We start from the raw sequence: 17,362 nt of genomic DNA on the forward strand, positions 1-17,362 counted from the left end.
TCGGGGCATTAGGTGAAGGGCAAAAATTAAAGACCACCAATTTGAGGGACAAAAATTAAAGACCACCCCAAAAGAAGCACAATCCGCGCAAAAAATAAGATTTGCTCAATTTACAAATCTAGCACATAAGTTAAACGAATAATGGTGTGCAAGTAAGTATAAGTAATTCAAAGACTTAATTTGACAAGGGTAATACAGTACTTGTACTTGGTTAAATTTGATACCATCCTATCTCAGTTTCCTGAATTTTTCAGTGTCCACTTGAGTGTCAGATCAGCATCTTGAGACATCTTAAAATGTTAATTTCTTATAGTTAAGTGGTTTAATGAGGTAAGAATGTATGTTAATTAACAATGGTTAAGTGCTAAAAGTCTTATGTACAAACACATATCATGCATCTTGATGTAAGCAGCAGGTGTGGATAATTTTTTTACCATGGAACCATAATAACACATCCGTATAACCCGGCTAGCAAACATTATCAAGGTTGAAGGGAAATACTCAGCTAAGGAAATATCCAGACTTCACACAAGGTTTTCTATGGAAAGTCCATGCCAGTAAATACACTAACATTTACAGGGTCAAATTACCAGATAGCTATTGACTAAGCATGATCCAAAGTTTTATGCAAGTAGAGAGCACCTTTAAAGATTAACTTTCCAAAGGCAACTCTGAAAATTGTTTTAGGACCTCGTTGCAGGGGGACCTTCTAGGTATAAACCTGGGGGCACTATCACCTTGTTCTCTTAACTGGTTTTTATGCTTGTAGTAAAATTCATTTCCAGGTATCGGATGGATTTGCACTTTCTCACTGGGCTTCCTTTGTGCAAATTTCATTATCTACTCGAGGATTCTCTCTCCGGTTGAGAAGAAATTCCAGACCAATGTGCCTATGATGTATAATACAACGGCCACCTTAAATACATCATCCCAAGACCCTGCACAAGGAAAATACAGGAATATCATTGGATAAACTCAAAGCTGACATTATCATTCAGAACCACCAAGCTGATAAGAAAAAATACAACATAAATACCTTTTTGTAGTATGTATCCAGTTGCAGCTGTACCGAAGACACCAGCTAGCACACCAGCAGTATTAGATAATCCCAACAACACTCCCTGCAGGAGGGGAAGTATACAAAAGTTTCAAACATCTAGATTAAAAAAAACAAGCTATGAAATGTCCAAACTGTTCTATTCAATAAATAAACCAACAAGCTAACACACGTAAAATTTCTTTCACGATTACTAATTCATAAAATATACTCCCTCTTTCCAATATAGGTAGCATGGTTTGAATCGGCACGGAGTTTAAGAAGGAAACAAAAACTTTTGAAACTTGTGAGTATAAACACACCATAGCATTTGTGTGGCTATAAAACTTTTGAAACTAGGGGCCTTAAGCACGTGATAACATTTGTGTGGCTATAAAACTTTTGAAACTAGGGGCCTTAAGCACGTGATAACATTTGTGTGGTTTTATAAGCTTCTCAATAAGGATAAAATGGGAAGTGTAAAGTTAACTGTTCCAAATCTAGAAGTGTGTCATTCTTTTCGAGACGGACTAAAAAAGAAACTGTGTCCCAAAAACAGGAACGAGGGGAGTAGTAGTTAACAGTGCCCAGACAAGAACTCCCAGTAATGGTGCTAAGATAAAAGTCCCCGAGTTGCATCCTGGGAGCACAGTTGCCTACTAACCAGGAAAATAGTAGGACAAACAAATCCAGACACAACATTCAACATAAAAGCTTTTCTTTTTCATTTTGCCATGTATATGAAGTAGAAGTACTTACAGCGTAACGTGGTCCAATGTCTTGGTGATTAGAGTAGAGGCCAGACTGAGAGAATGCATCCGATCCCTGCAAAAAATCAAATTATATTATTTTAATCAACAGACTTGGAAGAATCTCCCAAAAGCATGTCATTCCATTATCTATAGCACCGACCTGACTGCATGCCATGCATAGCACTGCGAATGCAGGAGTCTTCACATGGCTTAATTGTGTAAGAAAAAAAGCAGGGCCCAGAAAACCAATCGATTGCATAATCTGCAAATTTATTTAGGGGGAGTTATTTATTTGAAACAAAATGAAGACAATTTTTTATTTATTATTTTTTTGTAAAAATGGGGGTAGGGGAAGGGGAAATGGGGAAGGGGATTACAAGGTAGGGAATCAAACCCTCACCAATAAGGTGAAAGTTTAAGTAGCCAACCAACTGAGCTAACTGATAATGCTCATCATTAGATGGTTAAACTATGATGCTATACACTGTATAATACTGTATATAAGAATTCCGAGTCCTTGCCTTACGAACTGATGTTATGGAGAATCCTTTGCTCACGAGTGTATCCGCAATCCAACCACCTATATTTGCAAATATGGCCATGGTCAGCCATGGTAATACACAGAATAGTCCTGATTCAGTGAGGTTGAACTTCAAAACCTGAAGAGAAAAGAAGATTAGAAAGGAAGACCTTGATTAGCTTGCACAGTGAGGTTTGTTCTAAATACGAAATTGTCTTCTAAATAATCAATGAGCATTGAGTCACTTCAGATAGTTTAAAGATGCACTAGAGCTAGTAAGGTAAGCAGTTCTAAAGGTATGACAAAACAAACCAATATCCAAATTCAAGTTGTAGTATAACTGCAATTTTCATGAGATTATTTCTACAGATTCAGCATTATAGTTACAAATTCTAGAGCCTTGAAGATTCTGAACATCTAACAGGATCATGAACGATAGCAAGACAAATATTTCATGATGCCACGAGAAATATTTATATTAGAAAGCCAGAATATGGACTTTGATAATGAATAGAGCAGAATGGATTAGCCAAACCCAGTTAATTTGAGATTGAGGCATAGCTGATTAATTGACTGATATAGAAGGCCCAGAAAGTGCTTAAACTTATCTTTAGATTTATTATTATCTTGGCAAGGAAAATCTAAGGCGGTCACACGTCACTCCACAGAAGAACGAAAAAGAAAGACAGAGATGCACAAAAGAATGGAATGTTAGAAGACTAGCAGAGACCAATCCAATATGAACAAAAAATATTATGTCAAGTGGCCATTCCAGACCAATCCTTAAACCACACAGCATCCTGGATCAGTAATACAACTTCTGAGCTCTAAAGTTCCGCTGGTCTTCAGGAAATGGTGCATGAATCTAATAATATCCTCACTTGGACCAAGACAAATATTAAATTTGTTTATTTTTTTGTTCTCCATTTTCAATGGCGATGAATATCAAAGAGAAGAATGTATTCCAAGAATGATAGTGCCAGACAGCAGTACCAGATACCTGACTGTAGTACGTAGGCATCCATGTCAGTAGAATAAATGTTCCCCAGTTATGACAGAAATGGGAGATAATGAGGGCCCAGACAGGTGCCTTTGATAAAATTAGTTTCCATGGGATGTTAGTGACAGGTTCCTTAGAGACGCTTCCATCCATGATCAGCCTCTTTTCCTGCTCACTAAGCCCTGGATCATCTTTCGGAGTGCTATATGCCTGGAAAGTAAAATAGTTAATGTATAACAAAAGAGTACTAGTCAGCTAGGACTCAGATATCACGGCACAGAAAAAACAAATCAGACAGAACTGGACTCCAAGAGCTCACCTTTTTCACCACAACCTGCAAATTAGTGTAGCTATCACAGGGTGATGGTTCAACCATGAAAAATCATGGAAAGGAAATAACAACCAGACATCTTTGATCCATTGACATGAACAAGATCCACTTAAGTTTTAGGTCTAAATAATGATCTTGGAAGCTGAAAACTAATAGCTCTGTTGCTTCACAACTAGAAGCACAGAGTTTTTTTTTTTTTTTTAAATCTTAAGCCAATTTGATAAAAACAATAAGTCATGACCTTATCAAAAAACAATAAGTCATGAAAATTTTGGGAGAGTATAAAAATAACAGAAGTCAAAGATACAGAAAAAGCAGGTGAACTCACCTTGGTCAACCACAGTGCAAACCAGATGCTTCCAAGGGAACCAAAGGAATAGAACACTGATGGCCATCCAAACTTTTGGATCAAAATAGGAGAGAAAGCTAATCCTGTAACAGAACCAAGATACATTCCACTATACACTAGAGCGAGAGATCTGCTTCTTTCTGAGACAGGAATCCACTTTGAGAGCATATTATTCATGGCAGGCATTGCGACACCCTGACGAGAACTTACATAGTCAGAACAAGAGACTATGCATGTGATAACTTATTTAACTCCTTACCAACTACAGTTCTGGTACAAAAGAATCAGTGTGTGGTGAGGCCCCACAATTGATCCACAAGTTTATGAGATGTATCTTCTTAAATCGCAGTTTTTCTTAAATCCACTGTTTAGTATAGCTAAAGATGAAGCAATTGGTGTGTCTTTCAATGTCCCTAACGAGAACATTTTCAGGCTACTTACTGGTCTAAGGACAGCTTTCAATGTTTGGAAAATCAGCTGTATCTAAGATTTTGGAAGAAACTGGGAAAAAGCATATAGAGACTAACCTCTCCAATACCCATTAAGGCACGCACGACAAGTAAAAATGGAAGTCCAAGTCTGGCGGCAAAAGGAGTTAAAACAGTTGCAATCGACCACCAGACAACTCCGAAGCCGAGCACAACCTTCCCACCAAGTTTATCCGCCCATATCCCTCCAACAATCTGCATATCGAACATGTAAACAAAAGTAAGATATTGGTTTATCTAGCACATGAGAATAGCATATAAGAAATTGAATTCATTCTCCTACTTGTTCGTCCCTCTTCAATGGCTACCTAGAGTAGAATTCTAAGGCTTAGAACATAATGATAGATAAAATCTTAGGTTGAGACATGGGTAGAATACATGAAAACCGCATCCATCATGCAACAAATTGATCAAATACTAGTACTGGAACTGGAAAAAATCCATGCACCACAAAGAGACCAATACAAAGTTCAAATGAAGAAAACCTGAGTGAGAAGATAGCCCCAGAAGAAGGAAGACTGGATAAGACCAACCGTAGCGCTGTTCCAGTTAAACTCCTTTGACATCGGAAGTATTGCAATGCTCATGTTTACCTAAAACCAAAGTGGAAGCTGAGTTAGGGTAGTAATAAATGGTCAAACTTGGTCTTGTATCAAATAATATCAAACAGATGAATAGAAAAGGTATGGAAGGAGGAAACTCGTTTTCATTCAGCCAATCTAAAGAACTTCAACAATTTTAGTGACGTAATCTATAATCAAAAGCTTGAAGGCAAGGTAGCTGGAATCTCAGGATCATGTTTGTAAGCATAGGATATGCAATAGTTGATATAGCGACCATGAAGTTTGGCATGTGTTTAAGCTATTGAATCAATTATGCTTGTATTTAGTTTTTGAATAAAAAAGCTTAAGCAATGAACACTACATTCAAACATCCCAAAAAGGCATTATAATATCCAATCTTAGAAGGGGTCATTAGATCAGAATGGAAAGCTAAGTATCAAGATAAAATTTGGATGAATTGCTCACACGATCCATGTTGCATAACAAAAATGCAGCAAAACACAGCAGTACAACAATCCATCTTCTTGGAAATTGCTCCCACCAAGGTTTTGGTTGCTCAATGCTTTCCACCAAAACGGCTTCACTTGCCCCTTCCGATGACACAAGAGACTCCAAAGCTCCAGTTATGTCATACTCATCAGACTTGTAGTCGGCTTGAGTTCTATTTATTGCAGCATGCTTTAGCTGCTGCTTTTGTCCATCAATGAAACCAAGTTTATCCAGCTTCCTTGGTTGAATCCAACTGTTACCCGAGTCAGAAGAGGAAAGATAGCATTCCCATCTTCTGGTTCTTCGCTTAGGATTGATGACATGATACTTTCCACTAAACCGGTTAGCGTGAATGCCTTCAACATAAAATGGTGATTTTGATCCGAAAGATTTATCATCCAAAGGTCCAATAGACTGGGCATGTGACCTATATATGCAACCCGAGTTCGATAAGCCACTTCTTGGGAGACACCGCTCATTATATAACATATTCCTCTGAACATACTTCAAAGCAGCAAACCCCAATCGCTCTCCATGGTGATGTGCTGTACACTGCTCTCTGCCTGTTGACATAGTTCATTGCTTTATTAACTAAGGCACCATGAAAATGCAAGATACTAAGAATTGAGTAGATCAAGTAGATGAGAAAATCAGGAAAAGACTTCAGTGAAGTGTAAAAATTAGTTTTTGCAGCTACAACTGCTGCCTAACATTCTGATATTTACATCACTTCACTATTCAGAGTGCTCCCCGAAAACTTCAAGTGAAGTGAAAAAGAAAAAGTTAGAAGACTCTGCTCTTCACATTTCGAGAACTACTAGCTTTATCCCGAGGTTAACTTAGTTTATTGCAGCATTTTCCATGATCAACAAGAATCACAAAATTCCCTGAATTTGTACTGTTCACATAGATCTCCAAATAATTGAGTTAAATCATGAGTTAATGTGTGTATGTACATTTATTTATCCCAATTTTGAAGTCAAGATTCCCTCAGTTTTGTAAGGTATAACAACTATTTATCAAATATTCCATTACTTCGCCTAAGTTCGCGGTAAAGGCTATTCCTTTAGAAAGTGTGCAAGAGATTTTTAGATGACAAGGGGTCAGAGAGGTAACACTGCAAATCTTATCTTGATAGAATAGGAGGTCTATCCTGTTTATAGTCTCGGCACGAATTAAAAAATTGATTCTATAATGATTTTTAATGAGATAAAGAAACAAATGGTGATTGTTACACATCGTCGAGCCGTAACTAACTTAAGCTTTGTCTCAGTTAAATCAGTTTATAGAATCGACCTCGATATAGTCGCTTAAACGAATGCCAATTTTGTTAAGCCTTCCTCATCCAATATATCTAATTTAATCACATAAATGACCAAAAGTAAAATCTCTGTCACACAAAATCTATAATTATCCAATTGCATGCAAAAGATTCCTTTAGATACCAGTATAACTCTACAGGTTAACTCAAGCATTGAGGCAAAACAGTACTTTCAGCACGAAAAGACATATACAGAAATCCAAGAAGCCAGCTCGAAATCAAACCAGCGAAACTATCAGGTGAAGTATTTCTAAGAGATAACGGTCAAAAACACATTTGAAGTATCACCTTTTTTTGCGAGTTTCCTACCTGAATTATCAGGTGTTCGTGTTTACTACAGCTTAATTTGCTCATAAAATTTCGTACGCGTGGCAGCTGACTCATTAATTTTGAAGTGTGTTTTGATAAATAATTGTGATAGTTTAGGTAAGAAACGCAAACACTTGATAGTTCAGGTAGGAAACTCGCAAAAAAAAAAGTGAAACTTGGGCTCTGTTTTTGACCATTATAAGTATTTCTAATCATAAAAAACTACATTCACAAATTCAATCAATTGCCATATGCATCCGCCATCCAATACTTTTTTTCACAAATTCTCAAAATGCTACAGAGCTGAAAATTCATAACTTACCGTATACTGAACTGTTAATCAGCTAATTAACAACAGCTAAGCAGAAACACTTAAGTAACAAAAATTCAAAGCACGAGTTAACAACAGAGAATTAGTTGTTTACCAGAACCGATGAAACAACCGAAATTCCGGTTAGAAACAACGGCACCGATAGCCATTGTCACCCGCCACTACTTTTAACACTCTCAGCTCCACAAATATCTGATTTTTTTTTTTCTCTTCAGAAACTAAAAATCTGAAATTCTCTGAAGATAACAACAGGAGTGATGTTCTTCATCCAATTTACAAGTGGAATATTCCTATTTATATTTCCTGTTTTTTTTTTTTTTTTTCTGAGAAGCGGGAAAAAAGAATAATCTCAGTGGGCGTCGATACAACCCAAAGCAAGAGTGTAACAGAGGGCTGAGAAACTGACACGTGTCGTTTCATCCACTGCGATTTGTAGAGCAACAATCTCGTGAATACCCTTGCATGTTTGACCCAAAAATCGATGAAAACAAGGTGTGACGTTAAGGGTATTTTGGGGTATTCAAATGAAAGCTCTGTGCTATCGCTTTTACTGAAAAGCCCTTCATGGGTGCCACATAAGGGAATAGATTGACGTGAGCTTTACAATAAGTAAAGGTCATTTGTATGAGAAAGTTATTGTTTGTTGTGGCTATTTTTTATCCACTCTTCTCTACACATGAAATCTCAAGTGTAGGTCGTCATTTGCAAATGCAATCGTTTGGACATAAAAAATATGATATTTTTTTTTTTAAAAATACTCGAAAAAATTAAGAAAAAAAATTAATATATAAAGTTATGTCTGAAAATGCATTTTAAATTGGACAAAAATAGAATTTTTGTGTGTGAAAAAAAAATCACTTGAAAAAATAGTCAAAATAAAATTTTCGAACTTAAAAGCCATCTTAAAAAATTCAATCAAATATATAACCAAATAAAAACATTAAATAAAAAGAAAATAAAATTTATGTCAGAAGGGGGTTTTGAATCTTAATTTTGTTTTTTTCACGGCTATTTTTTGATTCAGTCCTCTTACATATCTAAAGTGGTAAGCCTCCTAACTACATGCAAAAAGGAGTATTAAGTAGACTCTTTTCATTTGATTATATGTACTCTAAATTTTACGAAGCAAATGATTTTCTCGGACCTAAGTTAAAGTAAGTAATTACTAGCTTAGATACATATCATACACAATATCATTTGCAATGATAACTATTTAATGAAAGTTTTATCAACTGAGCTATATATTATCTCGAGTCAAGTGAAAGAATTAACAAATTTGTTCACTAAAATTCGTTGTACTAAGTTCACGCTATGCACGGGGTCTGAGAAATGATCGACCATAAAGATCTATTGTACGCTTTAATAAAAATGGGATATATTTATGAATTTATAATTTAATTATTTGGTCAACTATATGATATCATTAACAACAATAAAAAACGGAGTTCTATCAGCTAAGCTATATTCTAAGAGCTACAAGAGAATGGGGTAAATTTATGAATTTATAATTTGATGATCAAATGAACTACTGTATGATTAACAATGATCTTTTAATTTCATATCATTAAATGTGATGTGATGTAATAGGTTGTAGTTGGAAGAAAAACCGAAAAAACAGGTCGATCGGTGACTCTTAACATGATACTAATGACAAGTGAGGAGGGCTCAGTGGTTAAGCACCTCCACCTACGATCGATAGGTCCTGGGTTCGAGTTACACTGGAGGGGAAGTGTGGAAACACTATAAATCCTCCTAAATGGGTGGGGAAAAAAAAAAAACATGATACTAATTAATAGCTTGTTTGGCCAAACTTCTAAAAACAACTTATTTTAAAAAATACTTTTTTCAAAAGTACTTTTGGCTAAAAACAGTTTTTGTTTGGCCAATTAATTTTAAAAGTACTTTTGAGAAGTAATTAGTGTTTGACCAAACTTTTAAAAAGTGCTTCTATGTGTATTTTTCTCAAAAGTACTTTTCAAAAAAGTGCTTTTGGGCAAAAACTATTTTTTTTAGCTTCTGAAAAACTGCTTCTGCTACTCCCCAAAAGCACTTATTTTCTCCCAAAAGCTTGGCCAAACACCTCACTTTTTTTAAAATAAGCACTTATTGAAAAAATAAGTACTTTTGAAGGGAAAATAAGCTTGGCCAAACTACAGGAAGAAATTCTACAGGAAGAAGAATACTGCAGAAGAATAGAGAAGAAACAAATTGTCAAAGAAGTAAGCAAAGAATTCAATAGGTGCAACCATGAATTCGTAAGTCATAACCGGGAAGGGCAATCTTGAAAATACAAGAACATGACCATTATCAAGTATAATAAATGATAAATATCATGTAGGGGGAGTTTTGGAAGATTCCAGGACCAAGCAAATCAAAAAAAATAAGTTTGTCGAAAATTTGAAAAAAGTTGGCAGAATTAAGGATAGAATTTTGGGTCAACTTTGGAGGGATATATCTCCAGGTATATTAGGAGTTTTAAGGTGTTTCAAAAGCCTAAAATGAAGTTCGTCGAGTCTAGTTTCCAACGCAACAAACCGCTCGTTGATAGGGCATCGGAGTAGAGAATTATGGACGTTAAAAGTTCGGCTGACAAAGTAGAAACGCGTGCTACAGTACTACTACAGTACCGACTTGCTACAGTACTGCTACAGCAAACTGCTACAGTGAACCCGACCCGAATTTGACCCCTATATAAAGGGTAATAACCCCCTTTTTTCACCAGATTTTAGCCCAGAAATTTCCAGATTTTAGAAGGGAGAGTGAGGGTATTAGAAAGTGAGCAATTTTCAAGTAGCGGAGTAGTGGTTTAGGTCCGGATAACGCATGGTTGTGATTCTAGTATTGTTTTGCGGTGGATTTTAGCGTGGATATTGAGGATATTGCTATCTTAACAAGAAAAAAGGTATGAATCTTTCTCTTTTGTATTATTTAAGGCTTATTTACAGAGATAAAGTCGTTAAATAATTGTATAGTAAGTTGGTTATATAGAAGTTGGAAAACAGCGTGTGGGCTGTTTTATGGCATATGTTGGTGTTGGAAATGATGTTATTGCTATTGGTATTGTTGTTGATGTTGTTGGTTGCTAAATTGGAATTTCGGGCTAGGTATATAAACAGGGGAGATGCTGCCCGATTTTCGACAGAATACAGAGTAGTTTGACTTGAAAGTCTAGTATAACTATACTATGATGAGTCTAATGATAGTGTGAATCCTCTTAAATGTAGATTCACGGATTCGGACGAATAAGTGTGGATAACTGGAGGTTGAACAGGTATGTTAAGGCTAGTCCCTTTCTTCTAAATGCATGATTCCTTTCTTATGAATCTAATAGGTGTTTTCCAAATGTCCCATGATCCCTCTATGTGAATCCATAAATGTTTTCCAAGAATATTTTTATTCTCAAAAGCTAGAGATTCATGATTCATGGAGTTTTTATAATGCTAAAGATAAACGTGTTTTGTGATGACGATGATCCTATTTCTAGAAACTCCTATGTTATAATTCCTTACATATGTTTCATAACCTCCTTACTTCTAAAAATTAGAGTTCATGATTCAAAGGCATGACTTTTTTCTTGATAATCCATAAATGTTTTAAAAAATGTCCCTATTTTTCGATTCAAAGAATTATGATTCTATAAGCTTTTATGACAACAACAACGGACATGTTTTTACAATGTTAATGACGATGCTAAAGATGAGAATGTTTCTATGATGGTTATGACGATGATGATGATTTCATGTTTAAAAGTCCCAAGCTTATGATTTCAATGTGAATATGAGAATGTTTAGTTATTTTCGTGATTTTCTTGATTTTTATTCATTGTTGTTGATCTCGCCTTATAATAATAGTTCCTTCAAGGTGAGATATAGCGATGATGATTGCCCCATAACATAAATCGGAGGTTACCGACCTTACGTCACTCCGATAGAGTCGTAGCTTTTATTTGGCTCTCATGCATGCTTTATATATATGTATGTATTTTCTCACGCCGCGCTATAGTCGGCCGGGCATGACACGTAGATGTGCACACTACTGTAGTGGGCATGTTATGATATTGCCCCGGACGCGGGCTAATGATGATAACACCGAGCCTCAACGGTCGAGCATGATACTATATATATGACACCGAGCCTTAATGGCCGGGCATGATACTATATATATGACACCGAGCCTTAATGGCCGGGCATGGTACTATGTATATGTCTAAAATGTTTTTTTTAAGGCTAAACATACATGGCATCCGCCTTATGAGGCATCCAGATGTACAGGTTATCTCTCATATTCCATGTTACCTTTCATATCTATATTATGTTGTTATTCATGCCTTACATACTCAGTACATTATTCGTACTGACGTCCCTTCTTGTGGACGCTGCGCTCATGCCCGCAGGTAGGCAGGGAGACGGATCAGACCCGTAGGTCTTCTATCAGCGGATTCTCAGGAGCACTCCACTTTCTTCGGAGCTGCAGTCTATTTGGTATTGTCCTTATGGTCATTTGTTTTCCATGTAGAAGCTCGTAGACGTGTGTGTACAGTTAGATGTTTTGTAGCTCCACCGGTTCACACTATGGTATAATATATTGGTGGCCTTGTCAGCCTTATTTTGAGCTCTTGATACTTTACTGTTAGCCTTGCCAGCTTTATGATATACGCTGTGTTGTGGCGACCTTGTCGGTCCGCATATGTACATATGTGCTGAATGATCGGATATTCCTATGTTGGGCCTTTTCTGCGTGCAGGTGTTCTTTGAGTTATGATTTATAATGTTCAAAGTAACGGATAAGTCAAGTGGTTCCCAGCCTACGGGTCGGAGCCCGTCATACTCCTGGTAGGGGTGTGACACTTCCAACCTAACCCAATTATGGATCAAGCTACACCTTTTAGGCCCAAACTAATTTCATGCATTCCTCTCACCTTTACTTTTTTTGACATCTTTTTTCAATTATACATATTGTAAATATTTACACTATCATCATAGTTATTTTTTATAACAGATTATCTACTCTATTTTTCAAGTTACCGAATTTGGTTTGATATAAGTAATTATTTGTTATTGTAGGTCAACTTGATTGAATCGTATATTGTACATTGTAAGTGGGTAAAGCTTAAACTTAATGATTTTGTTCTTCTATTGTACCCATGTGGGACTTGTAATAGATGATGATGATTAGATGTTATAATAACATATTGGACTAATTATAATGGTATGATAATTTATTTTTATTTGAAAAATAAAATGAAGTTTCTTTTTGTAATTCAAAAAATGAAAGAGTTCCGGTGGAAGGTTTCTAAAGTTTAAACAATGCTTACATGTAAAATGTGCAAAATTCTTACATTAGTCACAATTAAAAAAGCATTTTAGTAGTCCTGATTTTGCACTTGAGCGTGGAAACAAGAAAAGTAAGGAGGAAAAACACAGCAACAGTAAAGAGAATTTAGTCCAGGAACAAATTTGATCTCAATTAATAATTGTCTATTGAATACAATACAGTAACCAATCATGTAGTAAAAACAAATCCCCTTCAACAGCATAGTTCTATATAATGTTGAAACACAAATTTTACTAGCAAAATCCCCCAAATCAATCATCTATAATACCATCTCCAGTGAAGTTTAACTCAGGATTTCTTGGAGTACATGGACTCCACTTTACCATCATTTCCACCAAGCAACATATACTTATCCTTCCTTGTCAACTGAGTGCACTCAAAACCAAGAACACCACCCAACACTTTCTGCACATGGTTGGCTACTTCAATTGATGTTTTTCCACCAGCCTTGACGGTCATTTCCATTGGCAACGGATCAAGAAATGTCAATTCATAAGTTGGCCTCGGGTTCATGAAAAAGAAATATGGATCCCAAAACTTCACCCCGCGGACACATGTGCCATAGAACATGCTCTGCTTGGAGTCCACTGCAACTGGCACGATCCTATCGCTTAATTCTGCGAAAAGAGCACTGAACCTCAATAAAAACGGCTCGCGACATGTAGTCCCCTCGGGACATACAACTAGATCGCCCTTCTCAAGCAATTTCTTGATCATTGCAGCATCAGCTTCGCGATCACGTGTCAAAGCAACAGCTGGAATTGGTGACAAGAATCTAGAGAGCTTGCTGACACTGTACGTGACAGTGGACACTTTCCTTCCAAGTGCAATAGCAATGACGATGGGGTCAAGGGCTGAACGATGATTGCACACGTAGAGGTTCCCTGGGGTTCCTCGTGATGGTGGAGGTGGTCGAGGGCCTTTGATCACAAGGTTGATCCCGACCATCCCATATGTATAACGAACAATGCGCTCCGGGAGAGGGAGATTGAAGTATACACGAAACACCGCGAGAGCAAATCCAAATGGCAGCCAAATATAGGTGATTAATGCATTGAGGGGAGTTGGAAGCTGGACAAGGCGACCATCATGGAAGATCAATTTGCTTTTCAAGCGATCAAGTGGCACTGGTTGTGCTGATTTGCTAGGAAGTACCATATAACCCTCCTGTTTGACATACATATGTTAGACTAAACACGATGTAGATCACCTATTTGTTGGTTAGAACTTGACATATTACACAAAGGTCAAATGAAATCTTGACGTAACAATATGGTTTTCAGTTGCATTTATTATTTTCAATAAAGAAAAACCAACTACTAACAATCCATAAATGACCAAACCAAAAAGAAATCAAGTCCATTTACAACTTGTATTCACATGTATATCAATGTCTAAGGTGAAGGACCACTGGAATTCTGCTTAGTGGCAGGTAGGAGATTAATTGCTGAGGCCCCTCACAATTTACTTTTCACATGTTTGGCTCAACCACTACATTAAATGGGCATTGTAACCAATCAGCCCCATAGATACTTTAAGTTATTAGTCAATAAAGTTTTAAGAAAACCAGATTCACTGGAGGCTCATTTTTCTATTTATTGATTCTTACAAGAAATCAAATATAAGGTTCCATTTTAAGACATATTATTATTATCACATCTATAAGAATTCTTCACGCAACCCCCACTTGAGAATATTATAAAGAACAATAATATGAAAAGTTTAAGGTCCCTTTGTGGACTGTGCTTGCAAAATTAGCAATGTTTGGTTAACAACATTATGCACAAGTTGGAACAAGCTCTAATTAAGTACACTTTTAAATATCAGTATTAAATACAATTTGCTAAAAATAGAAATGGAAAAGCTAAATGTCAAAGATTTAAATATTGTTAGATTTCACATATATGAGACAAAAGCTTCATTCACATTCTCTGTCTATAGAATTTCAGTATACTAATCTAAAGGTTAATGGAATTATGTACATACTAATCAAAGGTTAAGGATTCTAGATTTCTCTTAAAGAAATAAAGATATACTCCTTCAATATGACAAGTTCAGAGTACAAGGGTCAAATCTTTTAATTTATTTCGATTTCAATTCAAATACAAATTTTTTAAATCTTTTTAAAATAAACTTTGCATCTTTAAAAACTAGATAAAAAGTATCATAAAATCATAATCCAACTCTCTATCACCAGACAATCACCCGCTCTGCGAATAGTAATAATGTCAAACTCCTCTCATTCCTATTTACTCGTCATGTTTTTCAGAAATAGTCGTTCTAAAATGCTTGTTATTTTATAAAACTAAGAAAGAACTAAGGCCAATTATGTTTTCTATTTAATCCTTCTCATTATTAAAAACAGATTAATGTGTAAAACAAAGGATAAAGTGTTCTTAAACACTTTGCAAAGACAAACATGACAAGTAAAATAAGAGTTAAAGACAAACATGACAAGTAAAATAAGAGTTAAAGACAAACATGACAAGTAAAATAAGAGCAGAGAGAGTAATCAAAAATAAACTATTGAGTTGCAATTAAATTAGTGCTAATACCTTACAACTTGACATAAAATCATGATCAGATTCACGATCACCCAATCCAATATCAGGCATTTCATCTCCAAATTCCTTCAAAATCGACAACTTCTTCCACTTCCCAACCAAAATCCCAGGACTCTTCACAAAACCAGTAGCCTTCTTAGTCTTAGGATTCACCTCAATCTCAGTACCAAGAACCTTATCACCTCCTAAAAAATCCTTCACAAATGGCTCAACCATAATAGTTGGATTTGCAGTAACCACGACTTTCCTCTTATTACACTTATCAAACACCTCAAAACTCTCTTTCCTCACATCCATCGCGTAAAACCTCGGTAACACAGCTCTTGCAGCAAGCTCTATATCCCTTACTTTAAGTCCAGCAAAAGATATATATATGAGCATTTGAATAGCTAATGCTTCAGACACAAAAACATACGCGATAGCGATGAGAGGGAATGAAAGCAAAAGGATAAGACCCCTAAAAAGGCTACCAGCTTCAATGGCTACTAACATGAAGTAAGGGAAAGATGAACGGCCAATTAATAGGGTTCCGTCAAGATCAGCCGCTACAGAGTGGTTGTTCATGGTGGTGGTATCACATGTTGTTACTGATGGGAAGGTTTTCTTGATTTTTGGAGGTGACATTTTTGTGTTACAGAGAGAAAAAAAGAGAGTTTTTTTGGTTTGTAAGAATAATAATGGAGGGTTGTGGAGAGGGAAGGTCTTGATTTAAATGAAGGTGGTTGAGTGTGAAGTTACAGAAATGTCCCTTGTGGGACACGGGTATGGTTTTTACAGTTGGGAATTTTTTGGAGGTAAGATTAGTTAAAAGACGGAAATGTCCCTGATTGAATTTAATGCTTATATTGGTGTTTGGTTGTGCTTTTGTATCTTTTGTGAAGATGAGAATTAAATTTATATTTGACTTGCATATTTAAAAATTGATGAAATTTATTGAATTACCAGAGTCAAGCTTATGTACAACATTTGGTGTGAATTCAGAGTTTCAGACATAATTTTTTCTCAATAATTTTACTTATATATTCATAACTGAGATTTTTATACTAATAGAAGTTAAATTGGTACTATAAATACTGCATTTGGATGAATGCTATATAATTAGTGATGTAAATGAATTTAGTTTGTTGAAATAAGACATGTGTTTACATATTTGGGAAGCAATCATGCTTGATTTGACATTAAGAAAATTTGCTAAATTAGGAATATAATGACACAAAGGAACTGATCAATATGAAATGTGAAAGAAAGTAAATTGGATTACCGTTAAAAAAGTGTTCACACACTCAATATTTACATCAAATAATATGCAGATATGAATTTTAATTGAATTTATGTGTTCTCCTCTTTGTTGTCAGTGTCACCAATTTGATGTAAATAAAGCAATAATCATTTTTCTTCTTGCCAAGCATATCAGCAATTTCTTGAGTGTGACTTGGGACAACTCTAGACTCACTTCTCAACCGACTAGACTTTTATGTCCTTCAATTTCACTATCAGCATTACTTCTTTCTAATTTGTTGGTGCTATTAATTGCAAAGCTGTCATGTTTGGTGGTCATTTATTATTTTTGGAACTGATCGTGTACTTGAGCTTTTTGGCCAATGAACTTGAAGTATTAATCCAAAGTACATAAGTAAAAGGAGTAGTATTTTTCTTGATGCAGAAAAATAGATGCTTTAATATTTGCAGCAATTATTTAGATTTATCCTCTTCTTTGGTAAAACAATGAACCTCTCATTCACATAAAAAAAGTTAGTGGTGTTAATTTTTTGCATATTTAGACCAAAATATCCTTAACTTAATGCAAATTTTGTAGAGCTTTGCCTTAATTTTTCAAGGAGAAAAATATGAAATTAGAAGAGCAATCATGTGTTAAGTTAAGCACCAAGGGTGTTGCCTAATGGTCAACGAAGTGGGTTGAGAATCATAAGATCTTATGTGCAAATCTCAGCGGAGGCAAAAACACTAGGTGATT

General features: G+C 35.7%; 2 protein-coding genes across 2 annotated transcripts; both read right to left on the reverse strand.

Moving 5' to 3' along the window:
* Positions 1-339: 339 nt before the first annotated feature.
* Positions 340-7,826, reverse strand: LOC132645568 (ascorbate transporter, chloroplastic). The gene is made up of 11 exons (XM_060362611.1): positions 7,584-7,826; positions 5,505-6,091; positions 4,962-5,069; positions 4,516-4,671; positions 3,968-4,183; positions 3,309-3,518; positions 2,310-2,447; positions 1,949-2,050; positions 1,796-1,861; positions 1,037-1,121; positions 340-938 (listed from the first exon to the last, which is right to left on the reverse strand). Exons 1-11 carry the CDS (start codon positions 7,636-7,638, stop codon positions 841-843), a joined length of 1,821 nt encoding a protein of 606 aa, XP_060218594.1. The 5' UTR covers positions 7,639-7,826; the 3' UTR covers positions 340-840.
* Positions 7,827-12,927: 5,101 nt separating this feature from the next.
* LOC132645569 (glycerol-3-phosphate 2-O-acyltransferase 4) lies at positions 12,928-16,073 on the reverse strand. Its single transcript, XM_060362613.1, has 2 exons — positions 15,379-16,073; positions 12,928-13,990 (listed from the first exon to the last, which is right to left on the reverse strand). Exons 1-2 carry the CDS (start codon positions 16,009-16,011, stop codon positions 13,112-13,114), a joined length of 1,512 nt encoding a protein of 503 aa, XP_060218596.1. The 5' UTR covers positions 16,012-16,073; the 3' UTR covers positions 12,928-13,111.
* Between the last annotated feature and the right edge of the window lie 1,289 nt (positions 16,074-17,362).

This window comes from Lycium barbarum, chromosome 6, assembly GCF_019175385.1.
Source record: "Lycium barbarum isolate Lr01 chromosome 6, ASM1917538v2, whole genome shotgun sequence".
NCBI lineage: Eukaryota > Viridiplantae > Streptophyta > Magnoliopsida > Solanales > Solanaceae > Lycium > Lycium barbarum.

What these genes read in the sequence shown, in the direction of transcription:
- LOC132645568 (XM_060362611.1), bottom strand. Translation starts at nt 7,638, where the DNA reads ATGGCTATCGGTGCCGTTGTTTCTAACCGGAATTTCGGTTGTTTCATC. An exon ending in GGGGCTATCTTCTCACTCAG is followed by an intron (nt 4,672 to 4,961) that starts GTTTTCTTCATT and finishes TTCGATATGCAG; the next exon opens with ATTGTTGGAGGGATATGGGC. An exon ending in TTGCACTGTGGTTGACCAAG is followed by an intron (nt 3,519 to 3,967) that starts GTGAGTTCACCT and finishes TTTACTTTCCAG; the next exon opens with GCATATAGCACTCCGAAAGA.
- LOC132645569 (XM_060362613.1), bottom strand. Translation starts at nt 16,011, where the DNA reads ATGTCACCTCCAAAAATCAAGAAAACCTTCCCATCAGTAACAACATGT. An exon ending in ATTTTATGTCAAGTTGTAAG is followed by an intron (nt 13,991 to 15,378) that starts GTATTAGCACTA and finishes TATGTCAAACAG; the next exon opens with GAGGGTTATATGGTACTTCC.